We start from the raw sequence: 24,801 nt of genomic DNA, 5'->3' as shown, positions 1-24,801 counted from the left end.
ATGGCTTGCATTTTTCATTTACTTTCAATGTCCTTTTATTTTCAAAATTATATAGCTGCCAAATTATGCTGCTTTTGCTTTCTGTCTTGCTGTTTTATGGTTGCTAAGCTAAAAATGGGCCCAGTTATTTTCTAAAGCCCATTTGGAAGCATTCCAATAGAGTACTAATATTACATGCTTCAGCTAGTTTTTAGGTGCGTGACAGCTTTAACACAGAAATAATAGCAAATAAACACCTCAGACAAGATTCTGTCACTACATAAAATTCTTCAGCAGTCTGTTTTCTGAGTAATTGAGCAATTTTCTTTAGGTTTGATAAAGCATCTTCTACATATTACTTTATATTTTATCAAATTTTTATTTCTGCTTTCCACAGACTAGACCAGAATTTTTCCAGAATACAGCAAAACTCCTAATATTCGAATATGTCTTGTGCAAAAAACCCACAAATCTTTCATAGTCAGTGTCCTTTTATTCATACAACCCCCTAGCATCTGGAAAGGAGCTTTCTAACTTTATGTCTCACCTTTCATTAATATTTTAACTAAATCTATGTTTAATAGGCAGTGCTTTTCCGTGCTGCTTAGAAACTTAAATTGAGGAAAAACGGCAGCATGCTCCAGGCCTATAAATAACATTAATTATTTTAAATAATTAATTTTATTTAATATTATTTTAGGGCCTGTCAGATGCAACTGTAAGACAGTTTTGAGGTGGTGAAGCTCACACCAATACATTCTGGCCTAAATTAGTTGATTTAACTTGTTTGTCATTATTATCTATTTGACACTGGCATTAAGAAAAAAAGAGTCCGTTTCTTTGCTGGAATTCAAATTGATCTACTGATCACTATAATTTCAATGGAATCATAAACACCCTTGAGGGAGAAAAATGATCTTTGTAGTTTCTTGTAGCCTAAGCTGTATTTCCAGCACCTGTTTGCCCTGAGCACTTCCTCTTCACCCACATCACCCTGACAAATGGAGTCTAATTCAATGGTGGCAAAGACAAAGCTTGAAGGCTCTTCTGGTTGCTTGATTATTGTGAATGGCTCTGCTGGACCAACAGAGTGCACTGCAGGAGCTGCTGGCATGGCCCAGCAAGATGTTCCTGACACACACCATCCATCCATCCATCCATCCATCCATCCATCCATCCATCCATCCATCCATCCATCCATCCATCCATCCATCAGGAGCTGCAGGCTCTTGTGCTCTTCCATATTGTGGTTTCATTGTCACATTAAGAAGAGGCAGTGAGCATTATAAACAAAACAATCCACCTCTTTATTAAACGCCACAAAGCCAAATATGAATGACAGTTAATAGCAGGATTTGCCACTTGAAAATTTCTTCTTGGTACGAGTCTTAAAGCTTATTCTTATCTTTTTGTTGTAGGGAACAATTTATTTAATTCTAGTATACCAACAAGTAGTAGGAGTCACAGAAACTCCTTGGGATTTACATGTCTCATCATAGGCATTTTCCTTGGAAAAACAGAGATTGTAAATTTTTGTACTAACCTCCAGTAAATATCCTTTTTTTTTTTGTTGTTTGTCAATAGAAAATCTAGAAGAACGAAAAATTATGTAAATTACACTCATCTTGTTAATTTTTGTTATGTCTTCTGTGGAACTTTTCTGTGGCAGCGACTGTACATAGATTTCATTGTCCAGAAAATAACCAGGAAAAGCGAATAAACCTCTCCTCCTACTCCCAAGACCTTATTAAGTTCATGATGGTATATTTAAACCAAAACCAAAATGTTTCTATATCTTTTCAGATTTGTGTGATGAATTCTGTAGCCATATAGCCTTTTGGGGTTTTTTTTTTCCAGTTAAAATAATGGGATATTGTGGACTTTTATCATCTCTCTGCAGCAGAAAGTAATCATGCACACTATGTATCTTTCAAATGTTCCATTTAAGTTATACAGAAAGGGAGCACTTCTTGCTTTCTTACTTGTATTCAGGGATACAGGGGCTGTGTAGTATATAGCCAATGAGTCAGTCTAACATGGAGTGTTGTAATTGCAATTTTATTGAGAAATAAAATAGCCTGCCTCCTTTTAAAGGGGTGCATCTTCTCTGAAGCAATAGAAAGCAGGGCTTTGGTATTAATATTTGGACTGTAGTTGTATAAAATGTTTCAGCACTGGCTAGTAAAGCTAGAAAATATGCAATGATGTTTTGACCAAGAAAGTTTGTAAATCAATGATGTGTCAGCAAAAATATAATGTCCTCAATTTATGTAAATTTTAATTATTAACATTCAGTGGAATTCTATAAATACTTGTATTATTGCTTTTACAAGTTTAGGATCATATTTGCAAGTTTGATATCTTATATATATGTACACCTAAGTACATATATCTATATATATATGTACATATATATATATATATATATGTACAGCTATGTACTTATATATAAATACAGCTAAGGAGTAATTTTCTAAAATAGATGATGATGCCATAATTCTGTAGCAAGTTGAATCAGTGGGAATTGTATCTCTGGGGTGTAAGTGAAGTCTGGTTTGGTCTTTAAAAATTGCCTGCCATGACATTTTGGCAAGTTACACTGTTGTGTGATGTGTGACACCGAAGTCATAACTGAACAACTGGATTAAAAAAAAAAAAAACAACTAACATTGAGGACTGTTGTGCATGAAAAGTTTATCATTTATCAGTTGTTTTGTAGCATCCATAATGAAAAGTGAGATGCACTGATAAGTAAAAGTTCTGTAAGATGGCTGTGCATTCACAGCCAGAAGACCAGAACTTTCTGTGTCAAAGCTCTTCAAAAGCAAAGAAGCCAAGCTCAGCAGAACCAAATGAAAAATGTAAAATTGCTTTTTGTATTTATTTGAAATCTGTCATTTATTGATGCAGTGTTCCTGCACATTTCCAATGTATTATTTATGACTTCATAGTGCACAAAGTACTTTTTATTACTCTTCCATGTATAAAGCTCTTTTTCTCATCCTGCAAGACATCTCTTGACAGGAATATTTTTGTAGCCCATAATTTGAATAAATTAATATATTTATGTATCATCTGCTATCTTAGGATCCAATAAGGGTCAGTGGGTTACACCATTTACTCCCAAACCAGGAGAGCATTCTAATTAGGAATACTTCCTTGGAAAATATTCTGCTTTAATTTATATACTCAAGTCATGCAGCTCATACTATGTACTGTCCTCAGTGATAAGGATTTTGCATTTTAGATTTGACATGAAATTAATACACCTTTTTTCTTTTGTTATTTGCAGTTCTTGCCAGCAATGATTTTCTTTTATTTTCTCCTAATAAAAAATTCAAATAGCTTTGAGCCAGTAGTAGATACTTTGATGCCCATGAGAATTACGAAAGATGATTTATGAATATTTTAAGATTAAGCAGATAAACTGAGTTACACAATGTATGCTATCTGTAATAAAACTCATTACTTTTTCTAGAAGTACTTTGACAGATTTAATTGAGAGCATTGTAGAGATCTGTATTCACTGCATCAATTAATTCACCTTTATCGATCAAGATTATAACCTCATTGTTATTAACTCTGTTTGTTTGAGCTCTGGTTTTCATAAAGGAGGAAAATGGAGTGTCAGCACTTATACTGCAATTCTTCACTGATTTTTTGATCATGCAATTGGTGGATTATCACCACAGTGTTTTAGCAATTCAAGTAGTTTTTAGTTACCATAGTTCCTCTCAAAGCTCTTGAAATATTCTTGAGCATTAGTAATTTATTATTTTGGAATTTTTGAGCATTCCAATATTTGCTGCAAATAAAAATTACTTATTCAAGTGCTTCAGCAAATTATTTTGTTGCTTCTGAAGCCATGTTTTGTGCAGAGAACAAAAGTCACTCTCTGTTTTACTATCTCATTACTTAAATTGCTCCTGTGATTACTCCTGTTCTGACCCTCTTTCTCCCACACTCATTTATGAATAATTCGTGATTCTGAAATACAGAAAATTGGTAAAGAAAGTCCTCCATGGTCACTGGAAGGAAGAATGCTAAGGAAAAATTACTAAAAATTTAAAATTAAGTGTAACAAAATATTCTTTACTGTAAGAATTTGATAGAATTTATGAATGTATTGATTAGAATTTAGCCAAGACTTTTTATCAACTTCAAAGCTATAATTTTGCATATTTTACTCATTTTCTTCTAATTGTTGACAACTGTTAAGCACATTGATGGCAAGGATCGGTATTTAAATAATGAATTCTCTCTTTCACTTTGCTTCTCTCTAATATTGTGATTTGATAGAAAAATAATACTAAGATTTTATATTAAGACGTGAAATCAGATTAGTTAGTCGGTATCCTATGGTCATTAGTCATTAATTAGTCATTTATCCAGTGATCCATTTCCTATTAGTGCCATTCCATGTGTTCCCTTACATTAAGATTTATATACCTTGAGCATTTTCTTCAGTCTTCATTATCCTTTCCATAATGGTTTTATTATTTTTTCCTTCTTGCACATTTACCTTATCTTTAAGATTTAAAAGAAAAAAAAATCAATAATTTCCTGAAATTGTAGTCACTCCTCTGCCTATTTAGACCCAAGTTCTGACTTACTTAATGAGAGTAATTTTAGTAGTTTTTTAAAACTTTTTAATTAGAAATTCTTTTGGTTTGTTTTTAATTAGTTTAGTTTAGTTCATTTGTATTTAAGTAGAATATTCTTGATGAAAGAAAATTTGGGATTCTATTCTTTAAGTTTGAAGTTATATATTATATTGTTCCTGTGGATTGAAACCTCTTTCAATTTTTTTTAAATTTTGTTTTTAACTTCAGTGTTTAATACTTGTGCTTCTCAGTTACTGTCTCTCAAAGAAAAAGAGATTCTTCCTTATAATCATTTAATGTAATCGTTCTTAGTAGGAATAGTTTGTCAGTGTTTGTCATGTCACACCTCTGCCCCACTCAAAGCTGCAGAAACAAAGCATACCATTAGATACAGATATTTTCAAATTAAATTGTTCTGGGACTCTCATAAGAATTCCCAATTTCAAATTTTAAAAGTTCCATTAATAATAGTTTTCTCAAGTCCTTGGTATGACACAGTGAACAAATTCCCTTTTGGAGATGTTTCACATAAATTCTAATAATGACAATGAGAACATTTCTTACTATAATAGCATAAATTAAGTCACCTCCTCAGATTTTCTATGAACCAAGAATTACACCAGAAAAATGTATTTATTTTGGCTTAGAAACTCTCAAAAATGTATTTAAATATTGAAGGATAATAATTTAGATGCAGGAAGAATATTCTATAGCTTTTCAAAAGTTTGTGTAGATTTAAAATTCTTAGAGGCACAAAGTGGAAGAAATGAATCCTGCTAATTTAAAGCCAGTATATCAAATCTTCTAGAATAACATTAATATTATTTAAAGACACCCTGTACCTACTGGATTTTACGTTATTAAATAGAGATCTGGCAATTTATAAATTCAGGCTTTATGGTCTCTGTATTTTATTTTCTTGTCATATTTCATTACAGTTTAACATACAATACAAAAATGTATCAAAGGAATATTTTAAATATTGCAATTCTCTTATAGCAGTAGAATGAGACACCGTGATTGAAAAAGAAATAAAAGAAACAATCAAGACTGTGCACAGAAAATTGAGCTGGGAAAAATCCAATTAGTGATCACCAGATTTTGTAACTTTTAGGAAGTCCTTGTTTGTATTGCATTTCCTACTACTGATCTTTTTCAGGTGCTCATTATGGATCTCTTCAGGCAAGCAGAAGAGCTCTTTGGGGACAGAAAATGGTTAATTCCTTGCACTCACTCAAGAGATATTTTTTAATATAGTAAATTATAATTGGATGGCTGACACCTGAAATGGAAGCTTTACTTCATTTTGTATTAGTTTTGAACAGAGGAAATACTCGTGCATGTCTGGCAGTCTGGTTTTGTGCAGCTAATTCCTGGGTAATACAACACCTGGTATCTATTTGTTTTAGGTGTAATTTCATTTGTTGCTCAAGATGAAGACCAGCAGCAGCCTCAAGGCAGCAGCTCACCACAGAGAACAGATGGCAAAAAAAAGGCCCTTCAGAAAAAGTCACCAAGGATTTCAACAGCTCTTGATGCAGCTAAAATTGGTATGTTTGTTATTATGGATGTATTTCTTGTCAATTTTCATAAAGTTACATCATAATGTGGTTTAAAATTAAATGAATATTTAGCATGCACAGCCTACAAAAAAAAAGTATATGAAATTATTCTTTTTGCTTTCTGAAGCATTTTAATGCATTGTTAAGGTGAGCTTTTTCTTTTCCTTTCCCCCCCCTCTTTTTACAACATCACTGACTGCTGCTTGTTGTTGGAGAGGGGCAGAATGTTTTTAATGCTTTCTTTGTAACTCTCCAATAATACTGTGAGTGCTGATGTCAAAGCAGGCCTTTTCTGAAATTCATATTGCTCCACTTCTTTACACTGTGGAAAAAAATTCCTTATAACAGTCAGACAGAGATACTCCTTTGGTACAATAAAATCAAAAAGAGAAGATTCCAGAATACCTATTTACTTTCATATTGTCACCACCTGCTTTATTCTAAGCAGTATCTGCATTACTTTTGAGATTTCAAGTGTTCCAGAAGAACACTTTTGTGGTTACACCAAATAGACAAAGCTGTTTGCTTTTAGATTAATTTCTCCACTTTCCTATTTATATTTGCAAGTATAACTTTGCCTACAGAACTATGTTGTTTATGCTTTTAATATCTAATTTGGTATATTTCTAAATTATCAAGCATTTTTTGTAATTGATTAAAGAATATTTCTTGCAAGGAAAGCAACTTTCCTTCTATCAAGGAAAGTTTTAAATTAAAAAAGTTGGTTTAGTCAATATTGAACTTTTAGGAAATTAAGAAGGGTTGGCAGATTGGCTCTTTGTCTTTATAACTGTATTTTCTATTTAAATTTAAACTAGAATTTATCAAGCTCTAAAAAGAATTAGAAAGTAATTTTATCAATAAATTAGAAATAATTTGAGTCAAGTCAATGTTAATATCAGAAAGTCTGTTCTTTTATAGTCTATTAATAATCTGTACAGCAACATGTAAGTTGGATGACATTAAAACTCATGCAACATCCAGAAGAAGGATTTTAAAAAGGATTAAATTAATATGATATATGCAGATAATACAGTAGAGACAAGAATTATAAATTTTCCAGATATTAAGTGGAATTATTAATAAAAACAACATAAAGGGTGATACCAGGTAAACGGGAGATAATCTTCAAATCTACTGAAAGCCTGAGAATTTAAATGAATTTAGTTAAGCTTCAATTGCTCAAATGAAACATTTTTTCTTATGAGATATTTGCAAGTTTAGGAATTATCAGTCCAAAACTAGTAAAGGCTGTAATTGAAAGTAACTGAACATAGAAGGTTAGGCAAGAAAATAGTTTAGGAGAGTGGATGTCTCAGTGCTGTCCCTGTCACTGATATGAAAGGAGGGTGTTTATCTTAGAAAATCCAATGTAACTTCATGGTTTGCTATTATCATTCCTGGTAATACTTTTGCTTCATGTGATTCCCTAATGACAATGTGAGACTGATTGGTTTATTTATGCATTTAAAATTTCAAACATGTTTGATACATTAAAAGACAATAAATAATACCATGAAATATCAGTCTAATAACTTGCTGAGAGAAGCCAGGTAATCAGCCCTAAATCAGCTTTCTCTTTTGTTGCACACTAATTTACATGGAAATAATCACTCCCACCCAGAGAATCCCATTGGTAATTGGAGCAGTCTGCACACCTTATTCCTATGTGGCTGCCTCAAGTTACTTCATCTTCTCTTTCAGTTGCCATTTTTTGCTATTTTTGTGCAACTCTATAGTGTTTTATCTTTATCTTATTGTGACCTACATGTTTCTAGTAAACTGTGCTGGCTCAAGCTGCAGGACTGCTGGCAATGTTTAGGGCATTATTAGGATTTCTTTCCTGAGTGAACTTAAAGTAGGACATGGCATGACCTTTCCCTAGTTCTGTGTCACTTAATTAAAGATTTTGTTTCTTTTTCAGTGCAGAGGAGATACCTTTGCAATGCTCACATCCCAAGCTTCAATCTCACCTTTAAACCCACCAACTGCATTTACTCATTTCACAAAATATTATCTGTAATCACAAGCATTCACTTGTACTAGACATCTGTCACTTCTGCAGCTGTGGAAGGTACCTGCTGAAAATAGCTAAATAGAGATGTTATGCAACCAGACCTGGTCTAAAATACATGATAGTCCTCTTCTCAGCTTACTTCAAAGAGAAACTAACAAAGTCTTAACTTTATCCTGCACAGGTTTCTTTTACACCAATATTTTTTACATTAGTTTTACATTAAAATTAATTTTTATTTTTATTGTATGACTTTTCATAGTATAATTACTGATGGATGTTTCCAAGATTTAGGATTTATGAATTGCAAAGTGTGCACCAATAGTAGAATGCAAACCCCTTGCATTTGACCAGAGGCATCACACAATGAAGTGAATCTTGGAAGTGAATATTCCCAGAGCACTGTAAAAAGTACTGGACTTCTGATGTAAAGAAAATGAATATACAGACTGAAATCAGTGTAGCTCAAATCAAGTATGAGGTTTTCCATAGCTGAATAAGATTAGGAATAAACACATGTTCACCAAGCTTTTGTGTCTTGCTGTTATTCAGGGAAAATTACTCCTTTTAAACATACTAGAAACTGCTACCTTGTTATACACATTTCAGGTACCCACACTTATGCATTATGTAGATATAGATGTTCTTATTTACCTTTTTTTTTTTCCTTCTTCAAATTACATTGTAGGTAGAAATGCAGAAAAAGGCAATTATTTCTGTGCTTTCATATGTTCTTTTTATAATTTTTATCAAAATCACTCATGCTCTTCCAAAAACCTAAGGATTCTGAAATCCTTTTGTATTTTTTCTTCTTTAGATATATTTAAGAAAAACCACATTTAGTTCTTGCTGCAAGAAACACAGCAGTTCCTCATGATGAATCATTGTTATGCTGCCTTGTACAAGAAATAAAAAAGAGAAAACAAGCCAAAACCCAAACAGAAAAATGTCTGCAGAGCAGATGTAGTGACAGGGGCTTGTCCCTTTCTAAACTGATGTGGGGTTTCAGTTCTTCCCAAAACTTAATTCTGCTTTTGAAGAAAGGAGAACCCAGGGTTTCTTTTCTCATGGCAGCCAAAAGTAAAACAAGGCAAAGTGGTTGCTAAGACTGAAAGTAGAATGCTCCTTGTCTTTCATGTAAGTTTATCTATAGATATTCCTGTATTATAAAGTGCTAAAATCAGAAATAAATATTAGCTATTAATAGGTGTTTGTTTCACAGTCTCAATAAATGCTACACTCCTCCTATAGGAGTGAAGCTTCCTAAACTCTCAAAGTAGAAGAAATTTTTCTACTCTTGAGCCCATGGTAACTTCTTGAACAGCCCTGGCCAAACCCTCTGTGTTGTGCTCTTGGCTGTGCAGCCTATGGGCTGCAGGGATGGTTCTTGGCTCAGCCTCTGCCAGACCCACTCTGCTCCCAGGAATCATCCCCTGGAAATGGGAGCTGAGTGTGTGAAGTTGCTGTGGCTGCTGCAATGGTTAAAAGCCTTCCCTGCAGCTGCAAATCCCCCTCTCCTCTTCAGCATCCCTCGCACTTTGTCCAGCAGCAGGACTCAGCACAGACCTGGCACCTCAGCCACAGCTTTCAGTGCTCCTGCCAGCAGGGATGTCTCTCAGTGTTTGTTTGTACAAGATTGGGGAATTTTGCATGGGCTGTTGTCTTATGCCTTTATCCAAGGACTGTACTTCCCACTTTGTTTGTCTTATGGAATGCATTTAGGTTTTTAGGTCATTGCCAGATTTTTGAATTTCCTTGTGCTTGAAAGGCTAAACATCAGAAAGATACACTACTTGTAAATATGCCATGATGAAGAAGCACAGTCAGAGGGGCCAAGCCAGACATTAATTTTGGCAAAGCCTGGTTTAGTGTTTTTTTTAAAGCTAATTTATACTTCAACCAGGCTTTCAAGGACAGGCAATGTTTTCTAGCCCATTGTCATTGTTGTTCTTATGAGATGTCTCTGAGTTGAGTGTCTTTCCTGTTGAGTTTAAAAACTTCCAAGTGATTCTTTGAGCATCAGATGCCTTTGGGAGGTAATGGTACTTGCACATGTGGTTCTCCTGGGCTTCCAAGTTTGAAATCAATCCCTGAGGGCTGAACATCTGTGGGAGCACTATGGGGCATTCATATAAGGAAGACAGTAAATTAATGTCTTCATTCTAGCACCTGTTGAAATGATTAAGAGGTAAACAGTACTCAGGATTTCAAAAATGTAAAAAAGTTTAGCATTTGTTCATTATATTTTTTTAAAAAGATAATAAGACCTAAGGATACAATGGTAAATTATAGGATTTATTCAGTATTAATGTAGTAAGGTGTTTAATGTACCTTTAAGATATTAAAATATAATTGATACATCTCACGTGCATATTTATTTCTGGAAATAATTTTTTTTTAAGAGGACTATTCTTTAAAATCAATTTGAGTTACCAGCCCATAAATTTTGATTGGGTAGTTAAGGTATTTTTTAGTCCAATCTACATTCTGTATGTTCATGCATGGTGTCTCCAGCTTCAGATTAGTTTGTCTCCCTCTTCAGAGAAGAAGTAAAGAGCTCAGCAGAGAAAATAATCCCCATGTAACTTGCATACATATTTGCAAATGTAAAATACCAACCACAGCTTGGTTTGTTTGTGGGTTTTTTGTTAGTTCTGGTTTTGGTTTTTTTGTTTATTTGCTTTGTTTTTAGGGATTTTTTAATAGCATTTTCACATTTGCAGCTATACTTATGCCAATGCATACAAGCTTTGGGGAATGGTATAGCATATGTAGAACATTAAGTATTAGACTATTTTATGCTTTTTTCCTTTGTCAAAAAGGTTGTTCAGTTACTGCTGGCTTTCTCAGTAGGTGCTCTTCTGCAGTACTGCAGTCTTCTGGTTGTTATGAATTTTCCTGTGCCCTTCTGAGACTCATAACAGCTTGATCCTCCCAGTAAAGCAACATGTTGTTTTGAAACAATTCAGATAGAGCAATGCTTAAAGGACCTATGGCCCACATGGAATTTCATGGGGCATGGTACTGTGTGCAATTAAAAATCTGTGCAAACAATTCATGGTAGCCCATTTAAAATTAATAGCAAGAGCAATCTCTAATTGCTCACAGAGTAAGGCTGCTGCTGAACTTCAGGTTGCATCACCCTTCCTGCAGCAGGTGTTGTAATATTGTTTTGCTGAGAAGGCAGGTAATGTTGCATCTGCCCTAACCACAAATTAGTCACTCCTCGTGTAAACCTGTACATCTGCATATTTTTGGATATCATAGCATGTAGGATTGCATTTGCATATAAAGAGATTAAATTTTATTACTCAATTTAAATGTCTGTGATGTGCATTATACTTGTTTTGAAAGTCTGTATATGCTGTAAACTGTATTACTGAGAAATACATCATTCTTTCCTGTCTGGCAGACCTCAAATGTCAATGTATGGAATTTTTTCAATTAATAGCCCATTTAATGAAAAACAAAATCCCTAGCAGAAATAATGAGTGGGGCTCACATGACAGGTCAAGGTGTAATCCCTTACTAGTTGTCTGTGACAGAATATATATATCATTCAGAGTGATATAAAAAAATAACATTTTTGAAACTTAAGAGGAAATGAGCAACAGAGCAGCAATCTCCCTGCAGCCAGTGCCCTTGTGGTTGTGCAGGAGTGTTTGACATGCTCTTTCTAGGTCATCATTTTGCCTTTCCTACCTTGTCAGGCTTACAAACAATTATTATTTTACCCTTTAGCAAGTAATGAATTATAAACACAGAGAGTACATAATGGTGATGCAAAAGAGCACTAATATTTACCAGTTCCTCACAGTCCTGTAAGCATGTCTGGGGCTGGAGATAATGAGGTGAGGAGAGATAGAGGGAAGGTCCCCATCAGTCTCCCCTGTCATTCTGCTAAAATTGTTGTGACCTGTGAAAGTATTCACTGAGCCAGAAAACAGGAAAAAGTCAAACTTTATGGCCTAATAGATGGGACAATTCATAGGAAGTAGAGTTCAAACCAAATATGGGATTTTAAAAAAAGTCTTACAGTGTTGAGATTTTTTTTCTAGCTGAATAATGAATTGACTCTTTTACATTAATCTAAATATTATGAAACATTAAAATTAATCTTTTGCAAAAAAATATGATGTTCTCCCCAAGATATTTGGCATTCAAATTACTGCAACATCAACAATATTGTCTAATGGTGAGAACAGCTTCCTTCAAGGTTTATGTTCAGTCCCTCAAGCAGAGGAAATAATGGAATAAACATTCTCAGAGCCTGTTTGGAAAATTCAACAGTTAAGCTAATTTATAAATAGATTTACAAATCCAGAGCAAAGTTTATGTATATATTCAGAATAATATACATTTCTTTTAAATTTCTGAAAATTATGCAATTCAGAAATATCAATTAAAACATTAGATCAAATCCGAATTATGTTTTCAAGCTGACACAGAGTATAATTTCCAACAGGAGAAGAAAATAAAGCAAATTTCTCCTTCCAATCTAATTTCTTCTTCCTGTTGCTGTTATTATTACTATTATTATAAATCATGCTACACTTTGGTAACTAGACAAGCTTGCACCATGTGCTACTGCCACTGTCTACCTCTGAAGCTAGGAATAGGTTATTTTTGAATATTATTTGTTATCCAGACACTGGGCACTCCTGCATTCTCACACATTCAGTTATGGGGTAGGTTTGCTGAACTAACTAGCAAAGGAACACTCATATTTTTACAGAGCAGACAGTAGATATTTCTTGTCCATCACAGTGCTTTATTTGCTATGGTCTGTATTGTCTCTCTCAAAATATTTATTTTGCTTTCTCTGTGTGTAGAGTCCTAATAGGTCTTGGCACAACTGAAATTTTAAGTGAAATTTTAAGTATTGAGGAACTACTTTTTCCCACTGTGGCAAAAAATGATATTTTATACACTGTCAGGAGAGAATGAGTGTATGTGTCTGCAATAAGTTTTTTAAAATTTGGAATTAATTGTAAAAATGTGATTAGTATTTCTGGTAATATATTAAATTTGTGTTACTTAGGAAGAATGTATCTTCTTTCATAATGTGAGATATACATTAATTATTATTGAATGTTAGAAAGAATTGCAGGATTGCTTTCACTAACTTCTCTGGATGTATTGGTTATCAACACCTTATTTGCCCAGCAATATATTGAGAAATTAGTAAGAACAACCTTATAAAGTTGATCTTCTGTAAATATGGCAGACAATATCCATTAAATTAATGAGGGGTTGATTTTATTATCACAGAATTGAATGAGCATAAAGATCTTCTTCTTGAAAATTAATGGAATTTTACTTCATAATTTCTTTTTGTTGTTGAAGACATAAATTGCTCACACAACTCCACAATATGTTTTCTGAAATCTAATGAAAATCTACCCACTTCATCATTGTGCTCAAGATGCTATTTCATAGAAATGATTTTGTATTTTATGGATGTATAGAGAAATACATGTTATTTTCCTAAAAATGACCTGGGTGCTCAGCAGAAATATTTAATACTTCTTTCAGGGAAGACATATTTTTTTTTTCCAGAAAAAATGTTGCCTTTTCTCTGTGTGTGATGTTGCTTTGTGTTGCCTTTTTGCCTTTCCTTAGGGGAATAAGATGAAATGCCTGCTCTGTGACAGAGTTTAGAATGGAAAGTTATCCAAATCCCAATGAACTTGAAAGGTTCATTTTAAAGTAAAAGGCTTATACTGAAAAAGCAAAATAAACATTTATCAGTTTTAATGCCTTTGCATTTGCCAAGCTGTGTTCCTATGAAACACTGCAGTAAGATTACATTACAGTTGATAAAATGCTTTTGGTTACTTTGATATGTTTAGCAAACCCCCAGTATTTTGGAAAAAAATATTTTTGATCTGTAAATACATTTTTTTTTTCTAATAATGGCAGTCAGGAATCATTAATTGGGGTATAAAATTTATAATTCTGGGTTATCTTCACCCAGGAAATAGGCATTCTTATCTTTAATTATTAGCATGTTTTTAAGAGGAAGCTGCATACACTGAGCCTGCCTGAGTATGGTAGAGAATTTAAAAGTGAACCCTGTCTGGAAGTGAGCTGGCTTCTCACTGAAGTCTCGTGTAGATTCATATCATAAAATCAAATCTAATTAAAATTAAAGATTAAGTTAAAAATCATGTATATGGAATGAAATGTTGTCAATTTAGTTTCCTGGTAGCTAGAAGGGGTAAAATCTTTGAATACTAATTGCATTATATAATAGAAATGAAGATATGTTGTACTCAACATTTCTAGGATCCTTTTGGGTTTTTTTTTTTCCTTTTTTGAAAGTGCTGAATTGCAAGCAGTGGGATATAAAACTTTTAGGGAAATAGTGCAATTGATTTTACAGTTGCAAGGGAGATTCTGTAATTCAATTGATTGGTGTTTGTCAGGTGAAATGCTCGTGCTCCTTGTATGTGCTGAAACTCATAAGAACAATTGTTTGCTTTTGTGACACAGCACTAATAAAAGCTGGGTTCACTTTGTCCTCAGTAAGCTTATTTTTAATATGTTATGTTGGCAATAATAAAATAAGGGTTGGAATTCCACAATAAAGAGCATGAAGTATATTTCACCACAGCATATTACACCTGGAGGATTGTTAAAGACCTTTAACAGGTCTTTGCTGCTAAGACTTAAAATTTAAAAGCCTTTGCAATAACTAAGTGTCATATATTGAGAAGACTTCTGCAAACCTGCTGCTTTTCTGCTGTCTTTTCGTATTTTCTTGACTGCTAGCCTTGTCATAGGTCATTGTGTTTAACTAATATACTCTTCGTTATCTGTGTTTTACCAATGTGCAATCATGTTTTCATATTTCATTCAATAACTTGTGTATGAATGAATCACATTTGCAAACAAAAATTAATTAAACATTGGTATATTTTTTCAGTAGAAGATTTTTGCCAATTCTAAAGTCATACTAATTAAATATTTGGTTTTTTATGGCTACAGTCTTTTGATGTCAGATGTTCTATTTTAAAGAGTTTTTGACAACCAAAATGTTAAATTTATGAAAGTATTTAATGTAATAAAACATCATGTAATAAAGAAAAAAATCAAATAACCCCGAACTGTGAGAAATTATGTTTTCTCTGAAGAAATATGACTATTGAATGCATATATTTGTAAACTATTTTACATTTTTTACATATATTTGTAAACTATTTTACATGTTTACATGTTTATTTTACATGTTCATTCTGATGTGAACAGGAAAACACTTCTGTATCATTTTAAGGGATTTCCTGATTGGAAATCATCTGAGTATAACTTAACCTACTGTGCCAAGGCTATATCAGCTGTGACTGTGTGTACATGACTTCTGAGCTGGCTTTTGCCTTTTCAGACATATTAAAATATTTGTGTGACACAGCTGCCCAAGCTGTTCACCTGGCAAATGATTTCCTAACATAAGTCACAGATTACACACTTAAAATGTGTAGCTCTATGCAAAACCTGGCCAGTGGATACTGTTTCTGCCAAGAAGCTGAATAAAAAGTTCTAGGTTATTTTACCACATACATTTAAATTATTTTCCAAGGAATTGATATTGGTGGCTCTTTTGACACAAAATGTCTTTCCCTTCTGTTCTCTTTCCTGTTCTTTTCCTTGTTATATGCTTTATATTGGGTTTGTGTGTGTCCTTCAATATTACTGATGATCTTCCCAGCCTTCCAGAGAGCCTACAGGGAAATGTAAGATCCTTTTGTCCCTCATAGCTTTATATGCCAGCATAATAGGAATAAGCAATATTTTTTTCTGTTTCTTATCTGAGACCGTATAAGTTTATAACCAGAAACAACATTCCCTTTGGATTTTTCTGTTACCTTTGGATTGTTCCAAAGTTAAGGGATAGGTAGACAAAGATAGAAAAATGGGGTCAATAGAAATAAAGACAGATATGGCAATTGTAGAAAAAAACAGTAGTCTTTTGGGAAAAAGCAGTAGTCCTCGGGGGAAAAAACCCTCTTAATTTAAGCAATTTAAACGTTGTGTGAAGTAAGAGGAAGCAGGGAGGGTAGTACAGCATTTGAGGTCATTAGTTTGACACAGTCCTGTCTCTGTGTTTGTTAACAAAGTATCACAATTCAATTTATGTGAGCTAAAGATTTTGACTGTGAATGAAGATGTTTTGAGACGTTTTATGGAATATGAGTGAGCATTAGGTATAACTTGGTAGGAGTAACTTGTTTCCTGGTGGATTTTGACTACCATTACTCTAGGATACTCTTCAAAGTTATTTACTAATAAAAACTTCATGACCTAGGTACTCTGTCCTGTTTCTTCTCCACCTTCAGCACTGCAAAGTTTCACTGATACTTTTTGCATTCTCTGAAGTCCACCACTTGTTACTCTCTCCATCAGAGAGGTCACTCCAAGTAGCAACCTTTTGTGCCTATGGAAATTGTGAGCATTTGCTTTCCTCAAAAATCTTCTTTAAGGAAAATAAAAAAAATAATTTATTAAACAATAGTTGTTTTCTGAACTTCAAATTCTTATTGGCTGTACAAGTTTTTCTGTGGTTTTGTGTCTTTTTGTAATTGCCTAAGAATCATCTACTTTGTGGGGTTTTTTTTTACTTTCTTTCTTGAGTTATTCTTGTCTCTTTGCCCTTTGGAATTATTTCCTTATTTAACTCTTAGACTAGATTATTCTAAGTATCTTCACTTAATCTCAGCTTCTTTCTCTGCCAGGTCTTGGAATGAAGGTAATTATAATAACCAAATAAATGTGAGTCTTAAAGCAAATATCACTTATCTTCACATTAGAAGTTAAACATTACTTTTAAAGGGATAGTATTCTAAACAATCACTTCACTATATAATCTCCAATTATATAAATTTATGCTGAGTGAAGAGTTCTAGTTCTTCTTCCTTGCCATTCAAACTTCTAAAACCATTGTGCAGTAACTGAAAAATATAATCTTCCCATAAATTACCACAAAGATTCTGCTTGTGATGGCAGTCTGATTTTGAAGTAACCACTTGAGACATGTTAATCATCACTAAGAATAATAGAGGCAGGCAATAAAAGACAAAATAACACCTTAAAGGGAGAGTTTTGAGAAATCTATGTGACATAATATGTGTGAGGTGCAGGTCACTCCCAAACACACAGACCATTGCACTTGAAATCTACCAGCTTTATTTTCTATGGTCTATTCATGGCAGATTCCTTATGTAGCAGATTATTAAATGTCCCTGCCATCCCACCTCTTCAGTGAGTGTTCAGTGGCTTGTTATGAAAGTCTGGGGTTCTTCTCAGCATGTGGCTTTATGGTCTTAGGAAGACACAGTAAGAAATGTAACTGACACATTGGACCTACATTGGTAAGGTTTGTGACAATCCTTTGAACTAATTATCTCAGAATTATTCCTCACACTTTTACTAGGGCAGAATATTCCTTTCCCTGCCCCTCTGCCCCAGTTCCTCCCACTCCCTCCCAAAACCACCAAAACAGTGAAGTTTTAACTCTTTTATTGCTAAAAATTGCTGGATTTCTCTTCAGCATTTGCAATTTTCTTACTCTTTGCATACTTTGTGTTCACCTATGTCATGCTGCCTGCAGAGCTCAAGAAGGTGAGGGGAATTGGATTCTAATGCCAAATACACCACCTGTGTTCTTGTTGATTTTTTTTCTCCTGTTTTAGATCTGTATTTATTAATGTCACTAGTGCATGGATGACATACTGTCACATGCCCTGAGTTTATTCCCATGCCACGATTTCATCAGAAAGAGTTTAGCATGTTAATGAGATCAGATCCTGATTTCTGTCTCTGTGTGTACCAGCAGATAGATATTTATTCACCAGTAGACAGGTTAGGCTAAATGTCAGGAAGGATACATACCCTGAATAAGTGTAGGACACAACCCAAATGGAGAGTGAAAAAAGGCTCTCTACAAGGTGAATAACCATATTTGCCATATTTACATTTTCATCACTCAGCTGCAAGGGAAAAGGGAGAGCTGTGACATCATCATATTAAGGTACTGAGAGTTTATGAAGGACATCAAGAATATTCTGAGTTAAAAAGATATTTTCCATCTTCCATTTTCACATCCCATAGACACAGCAGATCTGCTGGGTGATTTTTTTGAAGTTGGTACCTGGGAGATGGAGATGAAAAAGTGTCTAGAGAATAAAGGTGTCTGACTGAAAAATGGTGTTAGAACATCATGCTGTGGTGGTATTAATAGTATGGAAAACTGAACTTCAAAAATGAAAGGTACAAACAGCATTAGATCCATTTCATTGAAATGAGCTGTCTAGAGTTAAAATCCTCTCTTCTTCTTAGAGTTTTGAAGAAGTTTAGGGAAATGGAATGTCTTTCATGGGCTAATGGTATCTCAGTTTCCACCATAAGGTGGTGATGTTCATTTGAAAAGCTGGATTTAAGCCAGAATTTAAAAAAGAGAGGTTCTGGATTTCTGCCTTTTTAAAAGTCAGACACTTTTGCAGGGCTTTGTGTTGTATCAATCACAGATAATTCCAAGGGCCAAAATAAGATTTTGATTTTGCATTTTAAAAAAAAAAAATGTTCTAATTTCCATTTTCAAATTTTCCTGAGTGGAAAAAGCTCTGGAGATACAGTCCTTGCCTGGTTTAGGACAAGTCCTGAAGAAAAGGAACCTTTATCCATCTTGCAGATTTTCCTTTTGTAGAATACCCTTCTTTACCAAGCTTGTCTATAGATACTATATTAACTTGAAAATTCTGAATTAATTTAATATTAAGTATTTAATTATTTAATATAAAGTAAATATTTACAAATCATAATTTAATTTTAAATTGCAGCATTTCAAAGGCATCAATTTCCTGCATCAATTCCAATTTACATGTGCAAACTAATGCAGTCTTCCGTCCTCAGTCACTTTAAGTCACTAAGTCACTTTAAGAACTGTCCCTCTGCATGACTTAGGCTCGGTACAGAATGTAAGGCACACTCTAAATTTATGAAAGTTGCTCTTGGGGAATTATAACATCATATCCTTTCAGAACAAGATTAATGACTGATGAATATTAAAATATTTTTCCAAGTAGTGTTACATGGAATGCATGATATGAATATTCATTTAAATGTTCGGGTTTCTCAGATATGTTCATGTAGGTAAAATGGCAGCTGAGAGCAAAGTTTATCTTGCCAGGTTATGCAAAATCATTTTTAAAAGCTGTACATATTGATTAGTTTTATTGAAGAAGTATAACCCTTAGGTGAGGAAACTCATGAGCCCAAGCCTAAAAGTGAAAACCCCACACTAATAACTTCCCTAGAAGAGGAAGGTGTAGAAATGTTGCCTTTCCAAGGATAAGTTATTCCTTATGTAGTAAAAATGAATATAAATATCTGACTTTTTGCATCATTTTGAGCTCTTAATTTAATAGGGTTGCAACATTTTCTTAATGAGTTAATGTTTTGCAGCTTTGCCCCATAAATCAAGAGCAGCTTTTTTATACTTGGAAATTAAAAGTGCAGAGAGGTGTCTAGAGCCAGTTAAAACAAGATTTAACTTCTTTTTCAGTGGAGTGGTAGGTCTACCTATACAGAAAAAATTGCAGGTTTTTCCTTCAATATGTGACCTGATTAGATTTATCTAGTGACACTGTCAAAAGTACCCAAAACATTTTTCTAAAAGTTCTACATGTTTTAGGACTGATTATTGCAATTTGTTTTGTATTTGGAATGAACTTGGAGGTTTATGGAAAGTGAGTCTGAAGTAATCCCCTAAAATTCTGTAAAAAATATATATTTTTTTAATTTAGCATTATAGGAAAACTAAAATTGTAGTAAAAGTTTGCAAGAGAAATGTCAGGTCTTTTTATAGTAATTTTTAGATGGTTAAGGCCAGTCCAGTTAGAAAAATAAGGAGTGTAAAGAGTCATGGGCATTAACAGCTAGTCTGTTTCACATAATTTATATGAAAATCATTTATTCTAAATCAAAAAGGTTTAAATTTTGTTTTTTCCCATGTGAGCTGTTTACATATTAAAAGCTGTTACATGTTTATATATTGTAGGAAACTAGATAAAATATAATTTTTAATTTATGTCTTACATTCTGTAAAGTACAGCAGTATACCTATGAAGACAACATTAAGGATGCTCACTCAATGACAGTGTTCATTACTTCCAGCCTAGGAAGGTTTATTTGAGAATTAAGAAATCATGCTGTATTATTTCTCGGCTTGCTATTCCAGAATAAATCCATACCCTTAAACATCCCTATCTAAGAGTGTTTTATCTAAAAATGGAATTGAATGTACTTTATTAATTTTTATTGCAATATTAACTCTGCAAATGTTAAACAAAAATGCTTTAGAAAGAACTCACATTAAATTTGACAATATCACTTAAATTCAGCTTTTTCCTTAAATAATAATATTTCTGATGCCAATGCAAGAAGCCAATAAAATTAGGATGAAATATTTCAAATAATTTAATGTTAGTTAGCAGTACAATTCAAGTTTCTCCATTGAGTTCATATCACACACACAGCCCCTCCCAAAAACCCTGGAATTCTACAATTTTCAGGACACCAAGGCAAATCTTCATCATCAGTGATGTGTCATTCAGGTGACTGATGGACAGCCCTGTCTCCATCAGGAGAGAAGGATCTGTTCTTTTTATAGCTGACAGAACATTTAATGGCTGGTGTGGCAGACACAGGATCAAAAGTAAATTTAAGGAAAGGGGACAGAGAGATCAGAAATTTCAGCTTGTGGCTGATATGGTAATAAGGTAATCTTATCCAAGGGTGTAGAGAAGAGCATCGTGTGAGTGGAAAGAAGAGGATTTCAGAATTGAAAACTCTTCAGGACATGATACAAAATAGAAGATGAAAAGTGTAGGGATAAAAATACTGATATGCTAAGAAAGATTTTATGACAATTTTTAAAATTGCACAATGAACGAAGAGATCAGGCAAAGGAGAAAGAGTTTATTTGTATCACTGAAGAGAAGTAGGACAAGGCACCAGACTGATTTGATAATAAAAGGATATTCGGCTCAGGAAGAAAAACCAATAATTTTGTTATATCATGCAAGCTGGAATGAGGTTTGGAAGGGAAGTTTGAGGTTTTAACCTGAAATGTTTTTTGAAGGTTCAAGTTTAATTTTCATGTAAATTTTAATTTAGTAGTCCTGTGTTTTAAATACAGAACTGTCTGTTCACAAATGTAATTACTGTAGATAAATACTAGTTGAACAAATTGACTTGTCATTAAGAGATGGATACAGAAATAATACCAAATTTTTTTTGTTTTGTTGTTCCCCCAGCTCAGGGTAACTACATGAAACAGGTATCACACAGCTTTCTACGTTTCCAGTGATTCCATAGTAAAAAAAAAAAAAAAAAAAAATTACAAAGTAATTGGGGAGAGTTCTAAAAACTTAAAATTAGGAAGCTTTTTTACAGTGGTGCTAACTGAATATGCAGCAGCTGACATGTGGAAGATGCTGGTTTGCACTAACCATTAGTGACAGATGCTTGACCCTAGCTAGTCAGGGTGAAAATCTGCTGACCAAAGGAGACACTAGAAGAGAAGGTGGTGGTGATTAAATATTGAAGTATATGCATTATTATGTTCAGAAGTTTTGTGCTCGCTCCTCTCTAGTGGTGATTTCCATCTGAAGCACTGACTGCAATTTGTTTTGTTTATTTCATGAGATCTGACAAGATCATGACCTGCTGGTTGCATAAAGCATGCTAAGGATTTTTATTTGTCATCAGTGACCCAGCGTGAGGAGATAAGAGACCCAAACCTAAAGTCAAATGGAGTTTATCTCACAAGAAATCAAAACTCAGCCCCTAAGAAAAGACTTAAAATGCATTAAAAATGTCAATGGAAGTTTAGAAAAGTAGAGAGAAAAGGAAGAGTGCATATGTTTATGCAATTTTTTTTTCTGCCTGCTTTTGAAATGTGTGCAGAAAACAGAAACAGAGAAATATAACCTTATTATGTGTCTAGGGACAGAGCCATCTCTGAGTTTCAGCCTGAGTATATTGAGTTTATCTCCATTGCCCCTGATCATTGAGCCTTTCCCAGCTACTGTCTGGTAAACTAAAACTCTGAAAAACTCTAACAAAAAATGGTGAAAGAAATCCCCGAACTCCTGACCTTCTGCTCTGTACATTAGAAAATGAATTTTTAATGCTACACTTCAGCCATGTAAGTTGTTTTTTGAGTTTGAATGCTGAGCTAGAACTAAAGGAAATTACAAAAGCTTTTGCTGTTATTTTGATCTGTTAAAGGTGTTTTATTTTTTCCAGGGAGCTTAAGCTTTGTAGCTTTGGAAGTGACTTTTGAGTGGTCTTGAGAGTAAGAAATAGTTTCTGTCTTGTGGGTTGCCTTAGGAAGAGAATAAATTTGGAGTAAAATTAGTCTAGAATTACTTGGAAATGAGAATACTTGCAATAAATTTGCCTTGATGTAGCCTGTTCAAATACATTATATGGGTAAAGATATGAGCAGGGACTCACCTTTAAAGTCACTATTTGATATCAGGTTTTTAGCTAAGTGAGGATAAAGCCCTGAGTTTTGTGTTTTGAACAAAGCAAGTGGGCAGCAAACAACAATTCAGCTTTGTTTTCACTGAATAAAAGTTGACAGAACATCAAAGTTTATACAACTTCAAGGCTAAATACTAAGCAGAAATTGCAGAAACTTGCAATCAAAGGTTCATCTGTAAAAATAAAAATATGCTCTTTCAGCAGAGAATTGCCAAGTTCATACCATGTGTTAAGAAAACTATTTCCATGAATGTATTTTAAAATTTTTAGGGAAATGCCAAGTGTTATGCAAATAATATAATCATTGAAAATATCTGAATGCATACAAGGTATTCCCTCCCAAACATGGTAGCTGTTTCCCAGAAAGGTAATCTGGAAGTACAGAAGTTTATTTAGGGTCGCCAGAAAAAATATTTGATTTTTCATAATTGAGAAAAAAATTAAAGAGAAATTAATATAGGCATTCTAATGCATAAAAAATAAAAAAGAGAAACCAAGAATTTCTAACATAGAAACAGGTTTTAATAGCTCAAAATACTTGATATCAAAACTAAAGAGAAAGCAACTTGACCTGAAAGCTTTGCTTTTGAGAAATACCAGAAATTTTAGAGTATTTTTTAAATAAATTAAACAGAATAAATGACTTTGTATATTAAAGAGAGAAGAGAGAAGGGAGGTAGACCATATTTTTTATATTACTGCAGTTATGAAGAACAGAAATGTGATTCAGGAAAGCTATGAATACCAAGGAGAAATGTGTGGTCAGAGAGAAAATGAAGGCTTTTAGTCTATATGGAAAAATAAATTGGTTGCAATGTATAGGAATTGCTGGAACATCTAATATTGTAATGACATGTAGCAATGCAGGGTACTATGTAAACCACATTTCCCTTATTCACACAGCTGCTGATTTTGTCAAAGAATTCAAACAGTTTTGTGTGTTGTGGCTTCCCTGCCTTATTGTGATGCTTAATGATTTTCTCTGGAATATATAAACAAACTCACATTTGTAATTTCTGAATTTATGCAGGAGACCTGTCTAAAAATTTGCAACACATTCTCTGCCTTTTCATTTCTTCATATCCCAAGCTGACTTAAGCAAGGGGTCACATGCTGGTTTGCACCACCATAATTTAATATCTGAGGTCCTTTTAATTCACAGACTTGCAGAATCCTAGAGTGATTTGAGTTGGAAGGGACCCTAAAGATTGTCTATTTCCACCCCTTCTGCCATGGACAGGGACAGCTTTCATTAAAGCACAATTTTTGGGCAAACACTTTCTTGCAAAGGTGATTTGTTACTTTCTTATCAGTCTTTTCTGCTTAAACCTCAATTGGGAAGAGTCTCTCTGACCATTCCCCTCAAAACAAGCTCCAGAGTTGAGAAAGTCCCTGAACTCCACTGTAATGAACACCACTGCAAAGAATTAATTTAGATTTTCTGCTGCAGCCTTATCTTCCTTGAGCATTCCTTTTCCACCCTGATCATTGATCAACCCGAGTTTGTCAGGCTCCCAGCTTCAGATGTGTTTGAAAAGGTTGTGCTACTGCTTTTTTAAATCCTTACTGCTTTTTTAGATCCTTAGCATGTTGTCACTTGAGGGTGGAGGTTTTTTGGTAGGAGTGTTCTTGGAGGTTTGAGGAGAAGGTGGCAGGCTTGTAAATTTTTTGTTTAAATAGCAGCTTATACTCTTTTCTGTTTTCCTTAACTGTACAGACTTTCATTGGTGGACGTGTTGCTGTACTTCAATAAATCCCTTTGTCCTGCAAATTAATCACATATCCTTGGTAAATGGAACTTTGATTTTCATGCTTTCCTCTTTTGTTTTCTACCTGAATTTCAGAGCTTTTCCTACAGTTTGACTGCATTCTTGTAGAATGTGATGTCCCAAGCTATGGGTACTCTTTAATTTTCTTTTAGTCTTTTAATTAAGAACTTTTATTTCAGCTTCCAAGGCAGTATTGTTCTGGTTTAGTGTATTTTTTTTTTTTTTTGTAATTGATTAAACTCAGGGTCCTGTACATGCCAGAATCTTTTAATGGACATTTAGAAGATCTCTTTAGCTCAATGATGCTAATTTTTGTAGATTGTAAA

At 33.8% G+C, this 24,801-nt stretch overlaps 1 protein-coding gene across 5 annotated transcripts in view; it reads left to right on the top strand.

The window, feature by feature from the left end:
* CFAP47 (cilia and flagella associated protein 47) overlaps positions 1–24,801 on the top strand; it is a 274,676-nt gene that overhangs the window by 132,034 nt on the left and 117,841 nt on the right. For all 5 annotated transcript variants that reach the window (XR_014956844.1, XR_014956846.1, XM_085585616.1 and 2 more), the window contains one exon: positions 5,993–6,133. Coding sequence is in view for 3 of the 5 variants with exons in the window: in XM_085585616.1 (XP_085441742.1) it covers positions 5,993–6,133 (141 nt within the window). In the remaining 2 variants the exon portion in view is untranslated. The remainder of the gene's footprint in view (positions 1–5,992; positions 6,134–24,801) is intronic.

The sequence above is a fragment of the Lonchura striata genome, chromosome 1 (genome assembly GCF_050655825.1).
Source record: "Lonchura striata isolate lonStrDom1 chromosome 1, ASM5065582v1, whole genome shotgun sequence".
Lineage (NCBI taxonomy): Eukaryota > Metazoa > Chordata > Aves > Passeriformes > Estrildidae > Lonchura > Lonchura striata.
This window is presented reverse-complemented; position numbering and strand designations above follow the sequence as displayed.